The sequence below is a fragment of the Microtus pennsylvanicus genome, chromosome 17 (genome assembly GCF_037038515.1).
Source record: "Microtus pennsylvanicus isolate mMicPen1 chromosome 17, mMicPen1.hap1, whole genome shotgun sequence".
Taxonomy (NCBI): domain Eukaryota; kingdom Metazoa; phylum Chordata; class Mammalia; order Rodentia; family Cricetidae; genus Microtus; species Microtus pennsylvanicus.
Window position 1 is genome coordinate 30,975,626 of NC_134595.1, and position 24,648 is coordinate 31,000,273.

The 24,648-nt window shown below is 50.4% G+C and overlaps 1 protein-coding gene across 8 annotated transcripts in view; it reads right to left on the minus strand.

Annotated features, from left to right (window-relative positions):
* Nucleotides 1-24,648, minus strand: part of Agap1 (ArfGAP with GTPase domain, ankyrin repeat and PH domain 1) — a 448,779-nt gene that overhangs the window by 293,172 nt on the left and 130,959 nt on the right. For 3 of the 8 annotated variants that reach the window (XM_075951801.1, XM_075951799.1, XM_075951798.1), the window contains exon 1: nucleotides 21,762-22,812. The exons of 4 other annotated variants lie outside the window; for them this stretch is intronic. In XM_075951801.1, the coding sequence (XP_075807916.1) occupies nucleotides 21,762-22,668 (907 nt within the window). In that variant the 5' untranslated portion in view covers nucleotides 22,669-22,812. Of the gene's footprint in view, nucleotides 1-21,761; nucleotides 23,086-24,648 lie in introns of those variants that run through there. One more of the 8 variants, XM_075951800.1, reaches the window with a different exon arrangement.

Genomic DNA, 24,648 nt, shown 5'->3' on the forward strand with positions numbered 1-24,648 from the left:
GGTACAGAAAAGTCTCTGCTGGATATTAGGGTCCTCAGAGACAGAGAGGTGATTCAGCCAGGGTGGTTAGGGGTGCTTCAGAAAGACAAAGGGTCCCTCGGTCCTGGAGGACTCAGTCATGGTGCTTATCACCTGACACCACCACAACCAGAGTCCATGGCTTTGCTCACATGATTGTCACACTCCCCGTGCCACTTCCTGTCATAAGTGACAGCCTGTGGTAGTGTCCACCACAATGCAGCCACAGGCTGCACATCTCTTTCCAATGTAATTCACTCGAGAGTCTTTCTCAGATGACTCCTGATATTTCTTAAAAGTTGTTCATAAAGCCAAGTCCTTCACAACACATTCCAAGTCAAGTTGGTCAGCATTCTCTGGAGCATGGTACTTTAGACCCAGCAGGTCTCAGGGCCAGAGGCTTCTGTCTGCTGTTCCCCTGCAGGTAGCTTAGATGAGACCAAGCAGACCAGGGAAAAACAGTCCACCTGACACCAAGGAGGTTACAACCAACACTGGCCAGACGTCACTGCCCTGCAGTGACAGAGAAACCCTGATGTCGCCCAGAGAGAGATTTCTGGTCAGGAAGCTAAATCAGTAGGATCTGGGTGGCCTGCAGAGGCTATAGGAGGCGAGACACGTCAATACAAAAGTATCGTGGCATTGTGTGGTAGCTTTTTATTTGCAAATATATCCACACTCAAAATTGGGGGGGGGGGGCTAAGAGCTATTAATTTACACAGCTTTCATTAAGAAACCTTTCTTTAAAACTATCTGCCCAGTCTGAACGACAGGTTGCCACACTCAAGACCAAAAGAAAAGTAGCAGGTGTCAAAGACATCTACACCACAGTCTTCTGCCACCTTCCTCTGTGTGGCTTTTCAGTGGCTGAGCCTTGTACCACGGCGAGCAAAGCAAATGCAGGCTACGCAGCCGCTACCTAGAAAATTCCTCAAGCCAGCAGGGAGACATCTCTGTCTCACTCAGTCTCCGGAGCAGTGGCCTGCTTCAAGGAACAACTCTGGCCATCTGCACGCACTTTTCAAGGATCTTCCCAGTGGGGCGGAGCCAAAAGTCACAGATGTCTGTGGGCTTGGTTATTAACATACACTGTGTCCAAGAGTCAACCCCCTGCAAGGAATAAAACCGGGTGTGACACGTGCCTGCAATCCCCACGCTCGTAGAATCATAAATATCAGAAGTTCAGGGTCATTCCAGGTCACACACTGAGTTCAAAGTGAACTGGGACTATCCTGTCTGGACATTCACCAAAACAGAAGAAATTGCTGTGTCCCACCCAATTAGCATCCCACTCCCTGGAATACAGTAACGCGAAGAAAACACATTCAGACATTGGTGTAGATGAAGTGCTACTGGGCTGGAATTTAACGGTAGGTCTGAGATTACCACTGACAGGCTGTGGGTTCTTCTGAGCCTTTGAAGGGTGTGGGCCAGGCTGCCTGGCTCCTGCTTAATACCACAGGTGTTCTCCACTGCGGCTCAGGACAAGAACCTAATTCATCTTTCCTCATCAACCCAGCACTAGCCTTCAACTACTATTTTTTCCCCTTTCTGCAGTGCAGTGCATCCAATCAAGGGCCCCCTGCATGTTAGGCAAGTGCTCTAACACCTAGCTACAGTCCCATAAGTTAACAGTCTTTTCTCAGTTAAAGAAAGTGGGTGCTGTGTCCAGGCCTCCCCCTATAGTGACAGATTACTGGGGCTCCAAGTTAGGCATGTAAAATGTGACATCAGGTGCCTTCACTGGTCTCGTAATCGTGACCAGTGGATTGTAAATAATACCCAAGTGGATATAAAAAGAAAGGTGCAGGGACTGCACTACCCACAGTGGGCTTCAAGATTCATGAGGACACACTTCTGAGCAGCTCAAAGGGCAGCTGTCGCCCCACGGAGGGTCTGCTTCTACAGAGAACACCATACATCCCCATGGACGTCATCTCCTTTAGTACTGCTACAGGGCCTTCCACTCCACTGTGCACATATGCAGAACAGCTTTCCCAGCCTCTGCCTGGACCTCCCCTAACCTCAGTTCCTCCTGGCTGCCACATCAACTCCTAGAAAACTGAGAAGTGTGGAGGCCAAAGGCACCCTGAACCTTCCTTTACCTAAGAGGCAGAAGATGCTAAGCTAGATGGGTGTGACCAAAGACCAGACATAGAAGAAGATAATCTCCCAGCTCAGGCAGCATGGAAATGTCAGTCCTGCCCCTGCCCCCATACAGCCTTGACCTAGCCGCTCTACCATGCCAGGCCAGGTCCATCTTCCTACCCTGCCTGAACTATGGACACAGCTTCCAGGATCCTGGAGACTGGAACATGGAGAGTCTCAGCAGAGCCCCCCCAGAACTATCACTCATGTTCCCACCCAGCCCCCACCTACTTCAAAAATCCTATCTTCCTTTCAGGAGGCTTTGGGCTCATCCAGAGCAAAGCCCCATTCCCCACTCTAAGGACCAGGTCCCCAGCAACTAGAAAAGGCAAAGCAGAAACAGGATCACTAGTAGGCTTTGTCCCTCTGATGGCTAGTGTTTGTCTATGAGACAAACTGGAAGTGCAGGTCAGAAAAGCCTGAGCAATGTGATGTAGGAGGGTCTTCTTTCTATGTGTTGCTTTCATTGGTTAATTAATAAAGAAACTGCTTGGCCTGATAGGTCAGAACATAGGTAGGTGGAGTAGACAGAACAGAATGCTGGGAAGAAGAGAAGTGAGGCAGACGCCATAGTTCTCTCCGAGATGGACGTAGGCTAAGATTTTTCCCGGTAAGCCACCACCTCGTGGTGCTACACAGATTATTAGAAATGGGTTAATCAAGATGTGGGAGTTAGCCAATAAGAGGATAGAACTAATGGGCCAAGCAGTGTTTAAAAGAATACAATTTGGGGGCTGGAAAGATGGCTCAGCGGTTAAGAGCATTGCCTGCTCTTCCAAAGGTCCTGAGTTCAATTCCCAGCAACCACATGGTGGCTCACAACCATCTGTAATGAGGTCTGGTGCCCTCTTCTGGACTGCAAGCATACACAGAGGAAGAATATTGTATACATAATAAATAATAAGTATTTTAAAAGAATACAATTTGTGTGTTGTTATTTCAGGTATAAAGCTAGCCATGCCGGAGCCGGATGGCAGGAACGCAGTCTGCTGCTCCTTCTACAGCAATGAGAATTTCACCTGGTTTCGCCTAGACCATGCAAGCATGTACACACAGGAGAAAAAAGAATCCATGTGATGTGATCATGAGCATCTTATAACAAAGCTCTCTGGTGAGCTGACCCCAACACCATGCCCAGGCAAAGCCCAGCAAGGACCAGACAACAAGCAAGGTGACTGATAAGACAGATGAACCTGAACCCAGGCTGCCAGGACCCACAGGTCCTCACCTATAACCTGGAGGAGCCTGGCTACAAATGTTGTATTTATAGGGAAGCCTTCAACTCCACAGTTCCGCTGGGTACCTTCCTGGGGTCCCAGAACCTTGAGCTAATGGTTTGTTAATGTTCGTTATCACCCCAGAGTCCAAACTACATCATTTGGCTGGTGGACACAAGCCTCAGCACAGCCCAGTCTCCAGGACCACAGTGACGTCATGCTCCCCACTCCCACCTTGTTTGCCTTCGGGGACCACAGAAACAAGCTCCAGCCACAACTCACGAAGCTGCCACCAGGGTAAAAAAAGGAAACCATAATTGTAGGCGAGAAGAAGAAACACTGTCTCAGAGACGGGAATGCTCTTGGAACCTTAAATTCCACAAAGCCTTTTGGAAATGTACTCTGTTTAGCAACAGATATGATTTTTTTTAACCTGAGAACATTTGCAAAGTCTTGAAATAGGAAACAGAACAACAGAAAAGAGAGCAAGTCTACCCAAGGAATAGGAGGTAGGGAAAGCCAGGCTCCTGGCCCTATCATAGCCATGCTTAAAAAGAAGACAACAAAGCCGGGCAGTGGTGGCGCACGCCTTTAATCCCAGCACTCGGGAGGCAGAGACAGGCGGATCTCTGTGAGTTCGAGACCAGCCTGGTCTACAAGAGCTAGTTCCAGGACAGGCTCCAAAACCACAGAGAAACCCTGTCTCGAAAAACCACAAAAAAAAAAAAAGAAGACAACATACTCTACAGAGGAATAAGAGCTCTGTGCACAGTGCTTAATACCCAAGGAGCAATGACTTCCACACCTGGGTGCAATACTGTGACAATTTCTTATCAAAAGCCATCTATTGCGAGTTGAGCAATCCACTAATGAACCCAGTGCTCTGGAGTACTAGATGATTGCCAGGTTCCCGTTAGCTCCAGTTGCTCCTCAGTGGTCCCAAAGAGTCACAACCAAGATGTCTCCCTCCCTCACATCCCTGACATTCACCTTCCCCATTCATGAGACCTCTCCTTTGAAGAGTGACAAATGTCATGCCACCAAGATACCACCATACCTATCCACCCCTAAAATATGACCACACCCCAGCTCAATCCCAGGCCTCTTTCCCCTAAGCACTGATGTGGCACAAGATCCTTCTCAGTAGAGACACACATTAAGAGACCCTTTCTCTTCTCCCCTACACAGTCTCCAAGTCAAAAGACACCAGCTGAGGTGGCATCTGGAGGACTCGATGAGTTGGCTCAAAAGCCATATGATTTCCTTTAGGATTTCTCCCTCACGGCACCCTTGCTCAGGAAGAACGGCGTTCTAGGAGCACTGCCTAACGCTGCATCAGATCAGTAAAGGTTTGAGAAGTCTGACAAGGAAAGTAGAAATGTGAAAACCGAGGCCAGAGCTCACAAGCCGAGTGGAGCCAGGGACAGCAACCACGACCTCCTGTGTGTGCTTGATACGGCCGTAGTCCACGTACCTTGGGAAAGGCGTGTGCTGGGTGAGCAGAGGCTGCACTATTATGACTAAAATATTGACAGCTCTGAAGCCTATGCCCCCATTCTATCCAATTTGCATTCACTGCTGTCACCCAGGTGATGACAGCATTTGCTGTGAGCATCTTCCCCGGCAGCCTAGATTCCCAGGGAGAAAGACTGCAGCCCCAGCTCTTTCTGAGGCCAGAAAGAACAAAGAGCATTACATCTCCATGTCCCTCAAGGCCACCTGAGAGCTGGGGTGTCTACAACTGACCACTCCCAGGCTTCCCTAAAGACCCGTTGCTGCCCTGGCACCTCTGGTTTAGAGGGGGAAAAAACACTTTCCCATTGCCCTACTGTACATGGGGGTCTCACTTCCAAGCCTGTGTTCCGAGCCTGAACAGCATACACAGGTGCAAGGCATTTGAACACCTGGTCCTAGCTGATGGTGCTCTTTGTCACTGTTTACAGGGAAATACCGTCCCACTCCCAGTTTGCTTTCTGGTTCACGTTTACAGTTAAGGATGTGATCTCTGGTTCTGCACCACACCTGCAGCCTGCTGCCGTGCCGTCCCCCCACCTACAGACACGGATCCCTCGGAAGCCGTAAGACAAAACTAAACCCTGTCTTCCATAGACTGACTCTGGCTGTGGCTTCATCACGGTGACAGAAAAGCAGCAGAGGTAGTCACGTTCCGCTCACCTGAGCAACCGTGACCCGACACACCCACGGGGTCTCTCTGCAATACCCCTCCCCTGACTGTCACCTCTTGTCACTTTCACCAGCAAGCTGCCCCAGCTACCCCAGTCCCATGCCCTGGGACTATAACTAAGTGACACAGAACAACCCGTGGTCATATGCTTGGGCACAGGCCTGACCCTGGCAAACACTGTAACCCTGAGCAAATCAGGCTTCTCTCAGATAAGGCTCTAAAATAAATGGAGTACAAAAGTAGGCCACAGACATGTGCGACGGCTGCTCAGTCGTCTACCAAGCCATTAATAGGCAGAGTGTGGACAGCACCAGGGAAGGTGGAGGAACAGCCAGCGAACCACGGTGGTTGCCTGAGAGGCAGGGCTTGCAGGACTTTGCCCAATTACCGGTCTTTACCAACTTCAGTCTTGTCTGAATTCAGGAGCATCCACTACTTTTCAAAGAAAGGGCAATAAAGGTACTTTTGCAGATGGGGACAGTCCTCTTATGCCTGGAGGATCGCTATGGTTCCACTGGGCGGCCAAGACTGCAAACCCATAAGCCTATAAAGGTCAGTGTTGCATTGAAAATGCCGAAGAGCATAATTGCAAAGAAAATGCATGCGAAAGGTCTCATTGTTTCTCTAATTCTCATTCCTTACACAAGGGTCAAAGATTCTTCCCTGATTTTAAGGTCTTTTGAAAAGAAAAATAAACAAAAGACTACTTAATATACACACACCAGCTATGGGGAGGGGTTCAGCATCTCCTGCTCATCATTGAGAGTCTGTACCCACCCAATGCTACACAATGTCCCAAACAGAAGCCACAGCTAAAGATTCCTGTCATTGTTACTCATGATGAGCCAGGAAGGGAAACTCAGTGCCTACTCAGTGCTCGAATTGCGGATGCTCACGGCCTGGGACACACTTGCCTTTTACTCAAATGTCACTCATCAGGAAAGGAGATGACCATACCCCATCTAAACACAAACAAGATGATGTTCCCAGTGTCAGCAGGACACACCCCAAAAGATCTAAAGAAGATGCCTGAGCAAAATGAGGCAAAAGACCCTGAGAGGCACAAGTTACCCAAAAGGACTGCCCCAATCTGGACCACATCCTTCCCTCAGACTGAACTTGAAGGACAGATAAGCACACACATATAGTCCAGCCTCCCAACTCAGGTGGCGATTTCTAGTGCTTTTATAAAAAGCCCACAATATGCTTTTAAAACTAAAAGACAATGAATATTTCCATTAGAAAAGCCACAAACTACAAAGAAACCAACTCATAAGATCTGCATTTTTGCCAGAACCATCAAGTCCATTTGGGGCATGGTGTGTGTGTGTGTGTGTGTGTGTGTGTGTGTGTGTGTGTGTGTGTGTGTGCGCGCACGCGCGTGCGCATGGATAAGAGCAATTGAAATCCATCTGCAATTAACTATCCCCCAGAATGTATTCAGTACCCAAAGGACTAATGAGTACCGCTCTGCCAGGCTCTTCAAATTCAGTTTAGACAACATAGTCAGATGACAGGCACTGGTTCCTGTGATGCCCTTTGGTGGCCCAAGTCATTCTATGTGCCTGGCTGCAGAGGTGTTGGCTGACTGAGGCTGAGCCCTCCTTCCCAGGCTGTCTTCAGTTAGAGGGGGGGGGGGAGCTCCAGGCATGACCCTGGGAGAGTACAACCAAAGGTTAGTAATGAGTATAAAGGTCTGGTACCTGACCTCAACTGAAGCTCAACCATCTCAGCTCCTCAGCCGATATCCACTGGCTCCAGAACCCTTCGAGGAGACCTAACTGTACTCTAGAGCAGCCTTCTTTCAAGGTCTTTAACCCTCAGACGAAGAGGTTGAAAGAGGGCCTCCTAAAGAACTGGCCTCTTCTGTGGTAATTGCTACAGGGAATTTACAGAATCTCTACCAGACAGAAAGCGCCCTCTTTCCCACAAGAGGCTATGAACATTTGGGCATGACACTCATAGACCTTCTAGGCACATAAATATCAGGAAGGCTTCTCTCTCTTACAGCACCTGACAAACTCCACTAGCACCTCCATCCACAGTGGAAGCCATTCACTAAGTGTTTCTAGAACCAAGCACTGCACACTGTATTAGTGATACCCACAACCAACGCCAGGACTGTTACCACCTTGAGAAGCATGGGTCTAAGATGTGACCTGCCACACAGTGTGTAGACGAGAAGGAGGCTAGCCGTGGGGTGTGCTGGTCAGGGGAGGCCTCTGAAGAGCTGACATTTAGATGCTAAGAAGGAGAGGGCTGGATGCTGGGGCTAAGGAGGAAAAGGAAGGCACAGGGGGCGGGGCGGGCAGGATGAAGCACAATATGGCGCTGGTGCTGAGACAGTAACCCAGAATTCTAAAGAGTGGGAAGATGGGAGAGGAGCCACATCCTGCTCTCCAAAAGATGGAGATGTGATGTGAACCGAGGCTGTGGAGGACACAAGAAAGAAAGTGGAAGTGTGTAGATGTGAAGAGAGGTGTTGTAGAACATTATTTTAAGATGTGCTACATTTGTTCATGCTGTGGAGCGTTTGTTTTAATGATGCAAAGATGCGTTGGATTCGTTTACGCTGCATGTCTTTACCTCTGTGAAGCTCTAGTTCTTTGCCTGTCTAAACACCTGACGGTCTAGTGAGGAACTGATAGTGAATAGCAAGGCCGGAGAAAGGGTAAGTGGGGCTGGCAAGCAGAGAGAATAAACAGGAGAAATCTGGGAGGAAAATAAAGGAGATCAAGGAGTAAGAAAAGAAGGGGCCAGTCACCCAGCCACCCAGCCAGCCACGGAGTAAGAATGAAAGAAGATTACAGAATTGAGGAAAAAGCCCAGAGGCAAAAGGTAGATGGGGATAATTTAAGAAAAGTTGGCTAGAAACAAACCAAGCTAAGGTCTGGCATTTATAAGAAATAATAAGACTCTGTGTGATTTATTTGGAAGCTGGGTAGTGGGCTGCCCCCCCCAAAAAAGTAAGGAGCCAAAAGAGTAAACAACCAACTACAGAGAATCACATATGAACCTCAGAATCATGGATAAACCAAGTGTGGGCAGAGACTACATGCCTGCTACAGCAGCAGGGCATACAGAAGTGGTGTAATGTCCTCATGTTGGGGGCAAAGCCGAAGGAGCAGGTAGGAGGGCTAGGAGCATACCCCTGCACAGAGGCTCCCCATGACGGAAGACCCTAAGTCTGGGCTATATAAAACAAAAGTCCCAGCGGTTTCATAGCCAAAACCAAGCTTAACGCACACACTTGGGGTCTGGGATTATTCTGTTTCACTGGCTCAGGCTCTTGAGAATCACTATAGTTTCTGGTACCTCACAGCACCCTGCAACTCACTAGCCAGCCTCTGGGTGTTTATTTCTTTGACAAAAGTCACAATACACTCAGTCTGTAGACAGTGAGGAATTTAATCTCTAGTCATGTCCCACCATCCACTAGCTGCTGTCTGCAAGCTGCGTTTCCCCTCCCCCACCAGTGTTTTCTCCTCATTTGTGAAGGACAGGGCGAGCAGTCCATGCAGCGCAGGTCATACTCAGGACAGAGGAGCATGGGAACGGAGAAACATGGGTCCCTAGGATAAAGTTCCGGACTCCTCTGCAAAGCCCTCTGCGGATGAGATGAACCCAGGGCAGTAAGGATCTCCTGAGTCCTCCTGGGCATCCACAATCCAGTACCTGTCACATGTGATCCTGTCATGGCCACTTGCTCGTGTACGGTCATTTCATCACTGTACACTTGAGGTGGAAGTGAAAGAGAACCAGAAGCTAATAGCGGTTTCTTCAGAGCCTGGTTAGGTGAGGTCTGCAGCAGGAAGCCCACCTCTGTGGCTGCACATGCTATAGATCTATCTCCTCATGTGCACCTCTACAGATAGTAATTCCAGCACTCTGCGGGCTAACAATCCGCTGCACGGAGTTGTCAGCAGTCAGAACACTGCTGGCTCCATCTTCTTCCAATATACACAGCCCAGCCCCAGAACTTTAAAAGGCCCCCTTTTCAATCCCAGTATGACAATAACAGCACTATCCACAGGTAGAAAGGATGGCCTGTCCCTGAATTTGACAGCTCCATAGCAAGCTACAAGGGTCTAACTACAAGCACGCTGGGCAGACTCAGGGCCCCAGAGCAGACTCTCACCAGAGTGACCAAGTCCTCAGAAACATCTGGGCAAATTTTCTGTGGTTTCAGATCTTCTTCTGAACCCCTCCCCCAGTGCTCCTGGTACACCCATTGGAGCAGGCTAAGATCCCAAGTTCACAGCCTAAATGGAGAAAAGCCCACAGGGAACAACTTCCAAGGTTTCTGGCATATCTAAAATAGCAGCCTCGAGTCCATGCCAAACCCTCAGTCCAGGCCCAAAATGTTTATGTGGCTGAATTTAGAACTCTGGATATAAAGCCATCGATTTCAACTTCTTGAAACCAGGAGCAGAACCAGACTGGAGAAAAAATAAATAACAAAACAGCAGCAGGAGGGTGTCAACACAAGACTACGAAAGAGGAACCATTCAAGACCAAACACACCCAGGGCCAGGAGGCCTGCACCTTGCCCAGGTGGCAGCCCAACACACTTGGTACCCAGAGCAGACGGTGCTGCGCCCGGCTCGTCAGATCACTGCTCTGCTGAGGACCCAGCAAGAATGCCATACCGCACAGAATCTAGTGCCATGAGAAGACCAAGCCCGTCCCAGCATTCCTGCTCGAGTTCCCGTGTCCCGGGCCAGGTATTCTTAATAAGCATTACTGACGTGCGGTAGGGTGGGGGCTGAGAACAGGAGTCCTGCAGCTGAGCCCCTACTTCTCAAGCGCTAAGTGGGTCTCTCTGTCCCTCTACCTATGCATCTCTATAGAGAGCGACTCCACTCACTGGGGTAAGAATCCACTGCGCAGGGCTGTCAGCGTACACAGTGCACTGCCACATGCTTTCACTACCCCCGGCCTGCCCACGTACCAGAGGACGTGTTGGCTGCTGCTGGGACCACTTACTGTCACACAGCAAACAAAGCCAGTCTAGGAATCAGGACAGTTCCTTGCATGGCAGAGTGAGTGACGAAGTATGAGACGAAGGCACCGGGATGAGAGGCCGGGTCCAGCCTGGCCATGCTCCCCTGCCTATCTCTTAGCACTCCAAAGCCTTTCTCCTCTGTGGTTGCTGAAGAGACAGTGGTTTCTACTGATCAGTGGTCACTCCCCTGTTAAAGCTCCAATGGTTGCTCACAGAGTCAGACAAAATCTCAACAAATGGGGACAATTCTAATCCCTACTTCTCCACTCCCGTGAAAGTGAAAATGAGCAATGCCCTTGGTGTTGTGCAAGCCGCTTCCGCTGAGAAGCAGCAAGTTGCAGAAGTGTGCTGGAAGCGAGGTGGGGGCATGGGAGAGGCAAATAAGCTGACCCTGCCCTGACAGCTCCAAAGAGAATGAAAGTCCAGTGCTGGCCAGAAACCGTGAGGGGAACAGCACTCAACCCAAGTACTCAGCCTCAACTACGCATACAGGACCCCTGGACACCAGAGGGGGCAAAGGAGGGGTCAGACACACAGACAACGACAACTCCACAGGACTACAGACCAGTGTGTGTAGGAGGAAGGTTCTGACTCAACCGCCCGTGTCAAGAAGAGAAGTTAGGAGGGGAATGTAGGAAGAGCTGGCCGAGGTCCAGACTCGCCAGAAAGGCACCTTCCCTTAGGAGATGCTCAGTGAGGTCCCTCAGACCTTCCCGGTCCTGCTAACATCTCAAAGGAAGTCTCCAGCAATGTCCTGCGTGTGGTTTCCTCAGGCACTAGAGGCGCACACACTTCTTTAGGGCAGGGCTAGGGAAACAATCCAGACCTTGTGGACACCCTGCAAGCACTCTGCCACTGATTAAGCCCTTGGCCTGTAACAGAGAGCTCAGCACAAATATTTAAGATGGATGATCTCTGTGCGACTCACTTGGCCTTATACATCCAAAGCAAACTGTCTAGGATAAATGAGAAGGCAGGCCTGGGAAGTTCTCATGGAGCTGAAGTTCCGCACTGGGCAACACTGCCCACCTGAAAAACAGAAGCGGAATGGCTGAGCCTGAGGGAATCTGAGCGCTTTGGCTGCAAAGAGACCAATCTATCTTAGTCAAGAAAAACTACTCAAACTCCCATGCAGTGTGACGATCAGCTGTCTTTAAAATGTGAACACGCGTGCCAGAAAAAGCCTACATCGTGCCAGGACAGAACACCCAAGACTGTGTCCGCTTTAAAGGCAGGGGGCATCCCATTGTAAACATACGGAAGCTGAGGCCAACCGGTTGCTCTCAGCCCTTCCTGTCACCTCCTCTCGGCAGTCCACTGTGTATTCTTCTAAGTGGTGAGAACACCAGATCCCTTGGGACCAAGTCAGGAGAGCAGAAGGACGGGCCGGCAGATAGATGGCGAAGCCCGAGTCCTCAGAACCAGAATTTGGAGGGGGCATTTGCACTTCTCAGTGGCCGTGACCATGCTCACACAGCTGAGCAAATTCCAAGTGCGCAATTCAGTCCTCATGTTACGACATGAGTGACATTAGAAATTTTATCCTGAGAAGCAAATATTTTACAATAACAAAACTACACCTTTCTTATAAGCCATAGAGCAAACTCCCGAGTAAACTTTATCATAAACCACACTGCCGAGGAATGAAACTGCCATTTGACCGTCTACTCACCTTAAGCACCCCCTCTTCTTTCCTGCCTGGTCCCCGCCTGGTGTGGGCTTTGTCTGTCAGCTGCCAATCAGAGGCTCCAGCCTCACTGCACTGGGCACTTGACATTACTAAAAAGTGTTCTGACCTTAAATACTTTTATGTCTCAAGTTCGAATGGTGCCAGCAACGCGTTAGAAGTGGGTTCAGTTGTCACTAACTGGAGAGAAATGACGGCACTGCTGCCACCGTCACCCTCACCACACAGTACCTTAGAAACACCTAGGAGGCAGGCCTTTGGGCACCCCTGTGAGAAAATAATCTCGATTCTATTAACTGAGCTGGGAAGACCCACTCACTGTAGGTGGGCATCATTCCCTGGCTAGGATCCTGGACCATACTATATCCCTGGGAAGAGAGCTGAACAGCAGCCACACGTTCAGTGAAGGCCTCTCTGCCTTCTGATTATGGATAAGGTGTGACCAGCTGCTTCAAATTCCTGCTGCCCGGATTTCCCAGCCAAAGACTGTGTCCTTGAACTAGGAATCAGAATTAAACCCTTTCCTGTTTCTGTTCCCCTTGCTGGCTGCCCAGAATAGACCCTCCCTCCCTGCCTTTGTCAAAGAGCTTTACAAGAACCAAACTAAGACTTGTCTGAAGGGAGCACCGCAGCCACTGGAAACCAAGCGCAGAGCACAGACCACTCACTGAATGAATGGGTGTGCGACGAGATGGAAAAAACTGCCCCCAAACAAGGCAGGCAATAGCCAAGGAGGATCTAGGCCAGGTGCTCCCCAGCTCCCCAGCAATGGACTACACACTCTCTTGCCATCATGATTTTACAACTGACTCTCCACTCTCAGGGCATCCACAGTACCTGCACAACCCAACAATCACAGCCCTTGGGACTCCGACAATTCACCCAGCCATACCAGGGTCATGTGGTCCTCAAGCCTTCATGATGGTGATGATCACACGCCAGCCCAGGGACCTTGGTAAATAAACCGATGGCCCTAGATGACTCTGTTAGGTGGCCCCAACTCTTCGGCTCTACAAGATCCTCTACTATGGATATATGACACCTATAAGCTACTAAACTGGTGTAGCTTCGAAACACAAGCAGAAACCGATGGCAGTTGTCATCGGAGAAGAAAGTGTCCCATGGGTCCTCTGTCTGAATGTCCTCTACCAGCATCTTCCTACCTATGTTCCAGAAAGAATATGTTTCCAGCCTTGCTTCTAAAAATGCCCTGAACTTGACATGCTAAAACCTGAGCTGAACCTGGCACGCTAGCATGACAGGCTATCACCCTAAGCTAAACCTGACATGCTAACAAGACATGCTAGCACCCCAAGCTGAACCTGACATGCTAGTAACCCAAGACTCTGATTCTCCAAAGAAGGCCGATAAGGAGCTAGATCCCTAAAATGAGACTTGAGAATTAAGAAGTTGTGTAGGGCCCAGTAACTAGACTGGCACATCAGGCAACCCTACACAAGGGAACAACCAGAATTAACATTCACTATGTGTGCCATAGGCCATGATTACTTTTGCCTCACTGAGAGCCAATCCCAGGCCCAAAATGGGGGGAGGGTCCTCAGTACATGTACCCTCCACCTCAGAGTTTCTCCCCCTAACCGGTCACTGCGCACTTTCTAACTGCAAATGTAACAGACCTGTAAATGCCATGTACAAGCTTACTTGATCATCTATAATTTTTTTTAATTTATATCATGTGCAGGTACTCAGTACAATACATATCAAATGAAATCTCAAGAAAGCTTCTCTCGGGCTCTCAGACTAGTGTGGTTTGGGGACAATGACTTCAAAAGCCTGGTATCCCTCCCTCCCTCAGTCCACTCCACAATCCATCTGCCTGTCCATATTCCAGTACACTGAGGATCAAGGAAGGTTATGTGAAGATTCAGCTGCTCTCAGGCTGAGTTCTGGTAAAAACCTTTATTTTGCTTTTAAGAAGGGAAGTGACCCCATGTGGTACAGTACTCCACGTGGCCCTTCTCCAGAGATAGGAAACAATGGGGGAGGGGCGGTGAAGCTGTCTTCTGTCCATAATTGCAAGGCATGTTAGCCAATCATTTTAAAAGCAGCAGCTACATGAAGGTCATAGGAAGATGTAAAGAAGAAGGGGAAGGAGAATCCAAGGCTAGCTTAAAAGAATTGTCGGGAGCAAGAAGCCTACACAGCAAGTGTGCATCTTGAGCATAAACCCAAGCATACCCACATGCTCGATGCTTCTACCCATAGGTCCTCTGCAAAAAATATATCACAGGCAAAGACAGCAAAGTCTTGATGCTGACTGCACAGGTCCAGACCTGTTGCCACCTGATGTTGTTCTGCATCTTCACAGGAACTGAGGGAAATCTGAAACAGCTACTTGAGTGCACAGGGCAGCCCAAGCGCAGGCTCTGAGGCTTGTCTGGGCTGCCTAGCTAACCACACACTGTTGCAGCAGAGAACCCAATGGCCTGCCTGGCTTTCTCCATGTGGCAACTGAGATATATCCCACAACCGTCAAAAGAGTGTTACACACCACACATCACAAGTCACAGCTTTGGAAAAAGCAGGAGACAAAACTTGTGGGAGAAACATGTTATGGTCAGGCTTGGCCACTGGACTTCAAAAGAACTGGCTGATCAGAACTTTGTAGGATCCAGAAAACACTGCTCATGGAGGATCTGCTGGAGGGAAAGAGGAGGGCTTCACTGCTGCCAGATCCCTGCAGCTGGTAGGCAGTAGTCACTAACCCTCCCACAAGCCAGGAGAAGCCAGCGAGAAACAGGTGAGGTGAGAAGTGGCAGACCTAACAGTCTGCCCACCTAGACACAGTCGGGCAAGCACATCCTCTGCTCACACTGGAAGCGAACTACCCCCGAGAGAAGATCAGGTGTAAATGTCATAATCCTAGGTGCTATGTCTGGTCTTTCTGACAATGTGCCACAATCGATGCTGTACAGTTTATATTTGAGCTGGAGCTCTGTACTGAGATGTGAGGCACTGGGTAGAAGGAACAACCCTGCAGGACCCTGTGCGCTGTGGGCAACTGTCCTGATCCTTAGACAACAGGACTCAGACTGTGGGACACAATTACTACTGGTTTTGCTTTGAAATGGGGCCTCAGATAAGGATGACCTTAAACTTTTGATGCCCCTGCCTACACCTCCTCATTGCTAGGATTTTCGCAGTGCATCATCCCATCCTGTGTGGGGTTGGGGATGGAACCCATTACTTCGTGCATACGAGGCAAGTACTCTACCTATTGAGTTGCCTCCCCTTCAAGTTAGATTTTATATTTGGGAGCTCATTGAAGCAACAAGGTAAACACTAGATAAATATTCCTCTCCCACCCGAACAGAGGCAGCATCAGAGTCATTCTGCCCTGGTAGAAGAACTAATTAATGGGGGAAGGGGGGGGGTCACAAGGAAGGCTGCTGTCATTGTTTATGGAGTCAATTCTCAAGTGTCTGACAGTCAGCAGGCCCGCTTGCGATGACAGGCACAGAGGGCAAGAGGGAACACAGGATTCCCTTTGACGACCATCTCAAACAAAAGGACACCCACTCTCATCGCCTGAGCCCCACTGTTCTGCACCGGCAGTGACTGAACAAAGAGACCCTTCCTGCATGCTGACCACACCAGCTGGCATGCCACATCATGCAAAACCTCAGACGGAGCATCGTATCGAAAGAGATGCAAGACTTCTCCCAAGCAAGGGCGGTGTGAGAATGCAACCCTCTTTCAACCCTTTTACTCCCATGGACAGAATGCACCTCGTAAAATTATCTTCACATGCTAGATAAGGAGAAGCCAAAGGAATCCCGTCCAGCACTCACCCTGGTGCGGCCTGGTACTGACCGTGAGGATGGAGCTTTCCCATCTTCTGGTCAGAGTAGCTTACTGCATGCTAATCTTTCTGAGAGCATCAACTTGTTAGTGATGCCAAGATGAGAAACAAGGGAAGGTGGGACAAAAAGCAAAAATAAGCACAAGAAGAAAGGGGGGTGTCTAGAACCCACTTTTAAATTAAAACCAGCTAAGTGGAAGGCCATGACTCCATTCTTTTAAACAGCAAGGGCATTTAAAGCATTGACTAAAATAATGACCAGGAGAACGAGCTAAACCAGGTTGAATACCTGCCTCACCAGGAGCCATGAGAAGTAGAAGTCCCGGGCTGTCACCCACCACAGGCAACAAGCAAAAAGAAGCTCAAGGCTCAGCAGGAGCCAAACCACCATGGGCAGATGGTCCTTCTCTCAAAATAATGAAAAGATAATAATCTCCCCTCTTTCCTGCTAATCTGTTGACCTTAATACCAATTCTGCCCTTAATCATGTGGAGCGGCCACACAGCTGTAGTCAGCCCCAATCGTGAGGCCACCTCTGTAAGACAGCATTTCTCTTTCCTTCAGTTTCATACTCACAGTGACATTTTAAAGTCATATAGCTGTTCCAAGTCACTGCACTGGGAAAAGAAAATTTATGCCAGGAACGTAAATGTTTATTTAAAGATTATACAATTTCCTTTTCTCTGCTTCATGTTGGTGTATCAATCGCCAACATGTATTAGATCTGAGGACAGGGTGGGGTGACTAGCAGTTCCCTAAATAAAATCCTACCCGACTTGCTGGTGGGGAGCTCTCCTCACATAGTGAATTCCCGATGATCCTGCAAGGTCAGCTCATTTCACCCCCATGAGGCCAACAACCAACTTCTTCCCCATCTCAAGGCCATCTGCTCCTTCATTTGTGTCCCCTGGCTCTCTCCTCCATACTGCCCACATTTAACCAGAGCCTGTGTGTGGTGTGCAGTGCCTGTGCTCCATAGCACAGAGAGGGATAATGCCAGCACTGGCCCAGGAGGAACTCTCTCTGATACTGTGACCACTCGCTGGCGTGAGAAAGCCAGTGCAGGTGACACTGGGGGGACAGTCACAGATTGCCTGAGTAGACTCCCTGTAACTCCTCAATCTCCCCAATCGACTCATGTCAGCCAACAGAAACCATGCCTCCATTAGCTCTCAGATTCTGCTGCCTAGAAAATTCAGAGCACACTGCTGATGCCCCATGGATGTGTAAGTGAAACAGAAAAACAAGACAAACAAAAATCAAAGCAACAGCACTTCCAAAGGAAGAGTAGCTGTTAATGGCGGAGTAGCCAAACAAGTTGCTGCAATGGGCGTGCGTTAGAAAACTCCTCTAGCAGCAGGATATCCCAAGCCCAGACTGTCAGAGAAAAAGATGTAAGCTGGTGACATATACTGAAATAAAGCTCTGACCAGAGCACACAGACCTAGAGAAACAGCACTAAGATTCTCGGGCTGAGCTGCAATGCCACTCTTGGGAGCATACCAGTGTGGCTGTTGAGTCTCCAGCAGAGAGCGATTTGGGCCCGGCCCTCCAAACAGCAACAAAAGCCCACAGGATGAGCTCTCTTATCCTCAACATTGAGCTGCCATTGAAGACTGAGTAAAAAATCAAAGTGTTTCAAATGAAAGACTCTGAATGACACTGTTTCATTACAAGCTATTTGCCCTGTCCAGGTAGCAAATCAAATCGAAAACAATGTATCAAGTTACATCAGCAATTTTCTTTCATTTAATTGCTATTTCCTTCTTCTGGCCAATAAAGTTTCATGTCCTTTGCTTGATACTCAACAGTATCATAACAACCAAGAACTACAGAAGCAAGGGAACCAGAAAGTAAGGAACACAGCTGCTGATAAAAATGTGCTCTCAAAAAACCAGTTGTAAATTACCAATTTAAAAACTGACCCTTGCCTGAGCTATCAAGGAATCACTTTACTGCAATAATCAATCCTCCCACATAGTAAAAGACCCTGCATGTATCTCTAGCCTAGTGGCTAATTCACTGGTGTGGCAAGTTAGTCTGATGTCACCTGTCAGACACAGAGAGTGACACCCATCAGTGCTATTTATTAGTCACTTACAATTTGATATCTCCTTGTATTAAATTATACTCATGTCAACAGGATGTCTTAACACGTGTGCCCTGGATCTGATACAAGGTCTCTCTGAAAACTGTGTCTAACCCGCATAAACCCTGGGACTCCGGACACCAGTGAGAAGAGCCTGCACAGGCTGAGAAAGCCCAGTGAAGCATCCTGGGAAGGTGGACTGTTTCCACCCTTTCACCCTAGAACTCTCAAGTTAGGAATCAGGAAAATCAACCACACGTCTATCCAGAGCCTGCATGTGTGTGTCTGAAAATAAGGTTTTAACCAGTTTGCTTTTGCCTGTGCTAACAGAGGCATCTCATCTAAGACCAGCCATGTATTACAGGACAGCGAAAATATTCACCATAATACCAATTTTAAAGTAACTTTTCCTACAGCCCACTCAAAACCTAATAGGTGTTAGACAGAAAGCGTCTGTAGGTGTCGGCACCTCTAATTCCCTTTATGATCATTAACTCCAAACCATTATGGCCTAGATTTAAAGGAAGTCATAAAGTCTGGTGTCTAGAGATGCTGATGGTGTTTCGGTCTGCAGAGGTTTAAACCCCGGGTGGTGAAAACAGCTGGGAACTGGCACAGGCCTGGGTTTTGCTACTGTTTAGCCAAGCTTGAGCTTTGCTCTGACACAGCAGCCAGCTGCATGCAGCTATAAAGAGCCCCTGACCTCACACTTCACATTTCACAAGCTCCATTCTCCCTTCCTAAAAATCAAATTCCTGAGACCTGAAAAGCCACCTGAGCCCCAAAGTAAGCTTGGGCAAGGCAGGATGGGCCGGCCCTAGCAATACTCACAAAGAGAAAACATGAGATACCATGCACCCAACCATAACATGAGAGAAAGACTTTCATATAATGCTGAAATTCTGAACAACTGATACCCTTTAAGAGCTATTTTATTAATTATGTGCATTTGTGTGTTGTATGAGTATGTACATGCGTGCAGGTGCACGTGGAAGCCAGAGGCATCAGATCCCTCTGGCGCTGGTGTCCCGGGCTGTTGTGACCTGCCTGATGTGGGTGCTAGAACTGGTCCCCTGCAAGAAGAGTTATGTATGCTTAACCACCTCTCTCTCCACCTCTGCTCCAACAACTGACATTCTCAGAAACAGATAATGAAAACCAAAACAAGCAAAGAAACCCCACAGGATCCTAACAAAACCATAAGGCCTGAAAGCGGGAGTTCTGCAACACTGGCTGTGACGGCCACAGAACAAGGCTGCTCCCGAGTCTGGGGGACACGGACCTGACGCTTCAGACATTTACCAATGACAAAGACTTTACCTGGATGAAAGGTGTAGCGCTTTACACACACACACACACACACACACACACACACACACACACACACACGATCCAGAACTTTAGAATAAACTAAGGCCACAGAGTTCTGTGTATATGTGAATGCTATGACCCAGAACACTTTTAAAAAAAAAAGATGCTATTTTCAGTTTGCCCCCCCTCCCAACCCCATTTCTGAGACAGGGTCTGATGCAGCCCAAGCCTCACACTTGATATATATCAGAGGTCGATCCTCCTAACTGCACTTCCCAAGGGCTGGGATTAGAAACACAGACCATCATTCCCAGCTTGTGGGTTTTCTACATGACCACCCATAAAGTTTGTGGTGATGGTCTGTCCACAGAGATAAGCAGGAAGATCATTACTATTAAAAACTTGCACCCCGAGGGGGCAAACTTCCAACACGCTTAATACCTTCACTACTGCAAACCCACTTTCAAGAGTTTGTCCCAGAGGACTCATCAAAACGTCAAATGCTTTTAACTTGTGTCCAGGTGAAGCTGAAGCATACTCATGCCAATCATGACTCTGCTTTTCCCCATCTCTGGAAAACAGGTACTTATCTGGAACCCAGGCACCTAATTACACAGAAACAGAGACGCCAACCTGCTGTTAGAGTAAGCAGGGGCCTTTCAATTCGCACTTCCTCTGTGCAGTGACAACAGCCACTTCATGCAAAGCAACCCTTTTTTCTTCTTCATTTATTTATTTTCAGGGTGAACTTGCTGATTGGCACTGTGGTACATGCGGGGAGGTCAGAGGACAGCCTGTGGGAGTTAGTTCCCTGTGGGAGCTATCACGCAATCACCAGCTTGGTGGCGAGTGCCTTTACCTGTCTGAGTCAATCTCACTGGCCCCCAAAATAACTGCTGCCACTTTCTAACACTTTAAAAGCATGTCGCGAGGGAGGTACAGTGAGAGGGATTAATGATAAGAGTGGAACGAAGTGCTGCAAGGCGTGTTACAACTAGACAGGCAAGGCAACTCGACCAACCAAGGCTGGTGACAGGTAACTTGAGAGCAAAGGAAACAAGCAGGCAAGCACGCCACGGCAGGGTTTGCTCCAACCCTTCTCTTCTCTAGCACATTCCTAGGACCACAGGCAGCCATGAGAAGCGTTTGCCTTCCATGGGTCCTCTGCCAAGGTTGGTTGTGATGTGGGCCTGGACCTAGGGCAGTCAGCTAGCCTGTGAGGTCCAGCTGGGAGAAGCCCTTTCCAGGATGGTGGGAGCCAGCTGATACTGTAGGAATCACTATCCTCCATTGCTTCTACCTTTGAGGCCATTAGCAGCGCCTTTTTGTAACCAGAAGCCTGATTACAGAACTGCCCTAGTAAAATACCCACTCCCCACACACATAGTGGTGTAGCAATTACTCATCCATGCCCCGTCTTTTCCCTCCAGGTGATATGCAGAAACCAGATCCATGTTTTGTGGTTTCAAGAGGCTGCTGACTCCCAAATGCTATCTATCATATGGCTAATTCACCGCTTCCAGTATCTGCCCCCCAGAGACTTCTCCACAAGGCCCCAGTAGACATGTAAGAGACAAGCGAGCTCTAAAGTTTTCAGATAGGCTACGGGACTGGCCCCTCATTTCCTAGCATTCATTACCCAGCTTTTTTCTCCAGTGACATGTGGAGACAGAGCGGCCTCGATGCCTGTCATCTGTTCTCATCAGCTATGAGCTGACTCCACCAAAAGCTCCACAGGGTAGGGTCACCCAAATCAGCCATTACAGCACTCAGATGGTGGAACCAACAGCAGCCTGCTACACTGAAGAAGGGAGGCAAGGATCAACTCAAAAGGAAGAGGGCTCCTCGTGGCTGGCCAGGAGCTGCACATGCCAAGCCCAGTCCAAAACCAAGGCTGCCATACCCACCCACCCCCAATGCCAGTGTGGGCAAGGGCGTGCTCTAGCTCCACCCTGCAAAAGGAGAGGGCTGATCCAGCAAGAGGGGCAGCAATCAGCCAAGCGATCTTACCCTTGTCAACTTCACTAAGACCATATAACAGGCCCAGAACTAATAAAGCACATAAAGCCTGGGGTGACAGCATTCAGAACCACCCGTACTGCTGCAGTGAACATCAGGACAGTTCACACCCTTGGGACCACTGGCCGGCTAGACACCAGGGAAAGCAGGTGTCCCATTCCTCTAAAGCCCCAGTATGCCTGCACTGCAGGCTGCTTGAGCGCAGGCCCAGCCCCCACCGGCCTGTGCAAGAACCCGCCCCCCAAGGAGGGCTGCCCACCTCTGCGAGGGGACCCCTCGATGCTCTCTGCGCTGGACGACTGCGTGTCGGCCGGGGCCCGCCGTAGGCTGAAGTAACCGCGGGAGCGCAGGGCGCCGCTTCGGGGAGAGGGCCCGCCATCCCTACGCGCAAAGATGCCGCTGAAAAAGCGCAGCAGCCGGTGCTCCGGGGCTGCTCCGGGGCCGGCGGCCGCTGCCCGCGCGCGCTCTAGCCGCTGCAGGTCGCTGTTGTCCAGCGTGCGGTTCTTGCTCTTGCTGCGCTCCCAGCGCTCTAGATCTGAGAGCGCATCGTTCTTGCTGAGCACCTCGCCCACATCCAAGGTGTTGCGCTTCTCCGCTACGGGCTGCGCTCCGGCCACTGGCTCCGGGGAGGCCTCCGCCTCGACCTCGTCGTCGGGCGCCCATGCCAGGCTCCCGGAGCTGCTGTGGCGCCTTCCGCCGCTCAGCGCAGGGCTCCGCGGGGCCTCGGGCTCGCTCCAGTGCCTGAAGCTGAGGCTCCGCCGCAGGGGCGCGGCCCGAGCCTCCTCCACGTCGGGGCTGCTGGGCCGCTCAGCCGAAGGGCTGCCCATCAGGTCTACAGGCTCCGCGCCGCGTGTGCACGGCCGTAGCCGCCCGAGCTCCAGCTGCCCGGTGCTGCGTGTGCGGAAGGCGCGGAAGTCCCAGGCGCGCGGCCCGGCCTCAGGATCTTCAGCCGCCGCCTCCTCGGCCTCCTCTTCCAGCCGCCCAGGGGCGTCCGGGGAACGCGGGGGCCGCGGCCGCCGTGTGGGGCGCGGAGTCGGAGCGACCAGCTGCTCCTTCCTGACCATGGTCACCGAGATGCGGTAGACCGTCTTCCTGGGGGGCGTCCCGCGGGGCATCGCGTCCGCGGGAGGCGACGCGGGCTCGCCGCTGCCGTCCAGCAGGTACATGTCCCCAGGGTCCGCGGCCGCCGCGCCGCCCTCCGAGGCTCGACTGCATCCAGCGCCGCCGGCCGTAGGGACGCGCGCCGCGGGCGCAGAGCCGGCCAGGTGCAGAGCCCTGGTCGGTAGGGAGCGGCGCCCACGCCCCCCGCGCGCAGCGAGGCCCGCGCTTAGGCTGCGGGAACAGCGCCCCCGGAGTCCGCCAGCCCGCGCGCCACGCGGCCCGAGTACCGGGGTCCGCGCTCGGGGAGCCGAGCCATGGGGGACCGGGCGGGCGCTCAAGCGCAGAACCCGCCTCGCCGGCAGGTGCGGCCTGAGCGCGCAGGGCCCACTGCGGGCGGTGGCGCCCGCGGCTTCATTGTCTAGGGCGCAGGGTCCCAGCGCATCCCTCGGCCTTTTCTTGCACAGCTCGGCGGTCCCGCAGCCTCAGCCTCTTCCTGGGATCCGGGCGCGCGGTTAGCTCCGCCGGCCGCGGACGGTCGAGGGGCGGGTGGCGGTTTAAAATGGAAATGCGCGCCGGGGCGGGGCGGGGCGGGCGGGCGGAGGCCGACGTGCAGAGACTGCAGGCCGCGCGCCCAGCGGGGCCTGCGGGTCCCGGGAGCGCGGAGGCGGCCGCGAGCGCGGCGAAGGGAAGGCCCAAGAGCCGGGCTGGATTCCCGCCGCGCGGAGCGGATCAACCCCTTGCAGTAAAGCTATACCAGTCTCCAGGACCTGCTGCAGGGTCATCTGAGGCCTCGGCTATCCGTGCAGCTTAGAAGATGAAACTCAAATGACTTGCTGGAAATGTACTCCCGAGGCTGAGACAGGAGGATCGTGAGTTTGAGGCTAGTAATTCCAGCCTACCCACCCACACGGAGAGGCCAGATCTCATCAAGAACAAAGATTTCTTTGAACTGATACCCTCTACCAGTTAATTCCTAGAAATCAAGAAGAGCAGGAGAGATGCTCAGTAGTTAAGAGTACTAACTGCTCCTAGAAGATCACATTAGGTTCCCACAACCCACAAAGGGGATCACAATCATCTCTAACTCCAGTTCCAGAGGATCTGATGCCCTCATATGACCTCCAAGGGTGCCTGTTTGTACTTGGTACACATGAATTCAAGCAAACACTCAAAAATAAAAACTTGTAAAAGAAGACAACAACAACAACAAAAACAGTTCCTCTCTGGGCCTGTGTGTCTCTAAGATAATTTATAGGGTATTTTTCAAAATATAAATCTGCAGCAGTCTTAGTGTGTCTTGAAGAAGTGTGTCTTGCCAGGCTCCTCTCCTTCCTAACCATCTGGGTTCTCCAACTGTAAGATGGAGATAACACTTGCTTAGCTTAGATTAGCACGTTTGGGGTGACTGGAGCTGGCGAAAACACTATGAGCCAGGCATGTTCATATTTAAAAGTTGTATTTCCCTTCATTTCCCCTACTTATTGCCCCTCACCTTCCACAAGTGCTCATATGTGGCCCAACCCCCATGTACTACAGGATTTACATGCGGTCACAGGCCAGTTCTTCAGACCATCCTGAACATAGATACACTGCTTCTGCCATCTTGTTTACGGGTTCCAGGAGAAAAATGCATTTTCTGTCTATACAGTGCCCACTAACCAGATGCGGGAGGGGGGCTTCTCTTGACCTGAAAAGGACAGAGTTTCCTGAAGGGTATAGCTAAGCAAGGTGTAGGTGGCTGTGAAGATCAGGCATTTCTCAGGTCTCGCCAGCTAGTCACTCTGTAATCTCATCACAAAATTTTGGGAGTATCTGTTGTGTTCATGTCAGTAAAAGTGGTGTAAGAATGAACAGGCCATGTCTCCTGAAAGAGATCGCAGTGTAAGAAACCAAGGTTTTAAAGAAAAATTATCAGAAAGGTTTCTATATGATTCATTTACTTATTGCTTACATGTGGGTAAGCATATATATATATATGGGGGGGGCATGTGTGTGCTGTGTGTGCGCAAGCACGGAAGCATGTGTGCATGCGAAGGCCAGGGGTT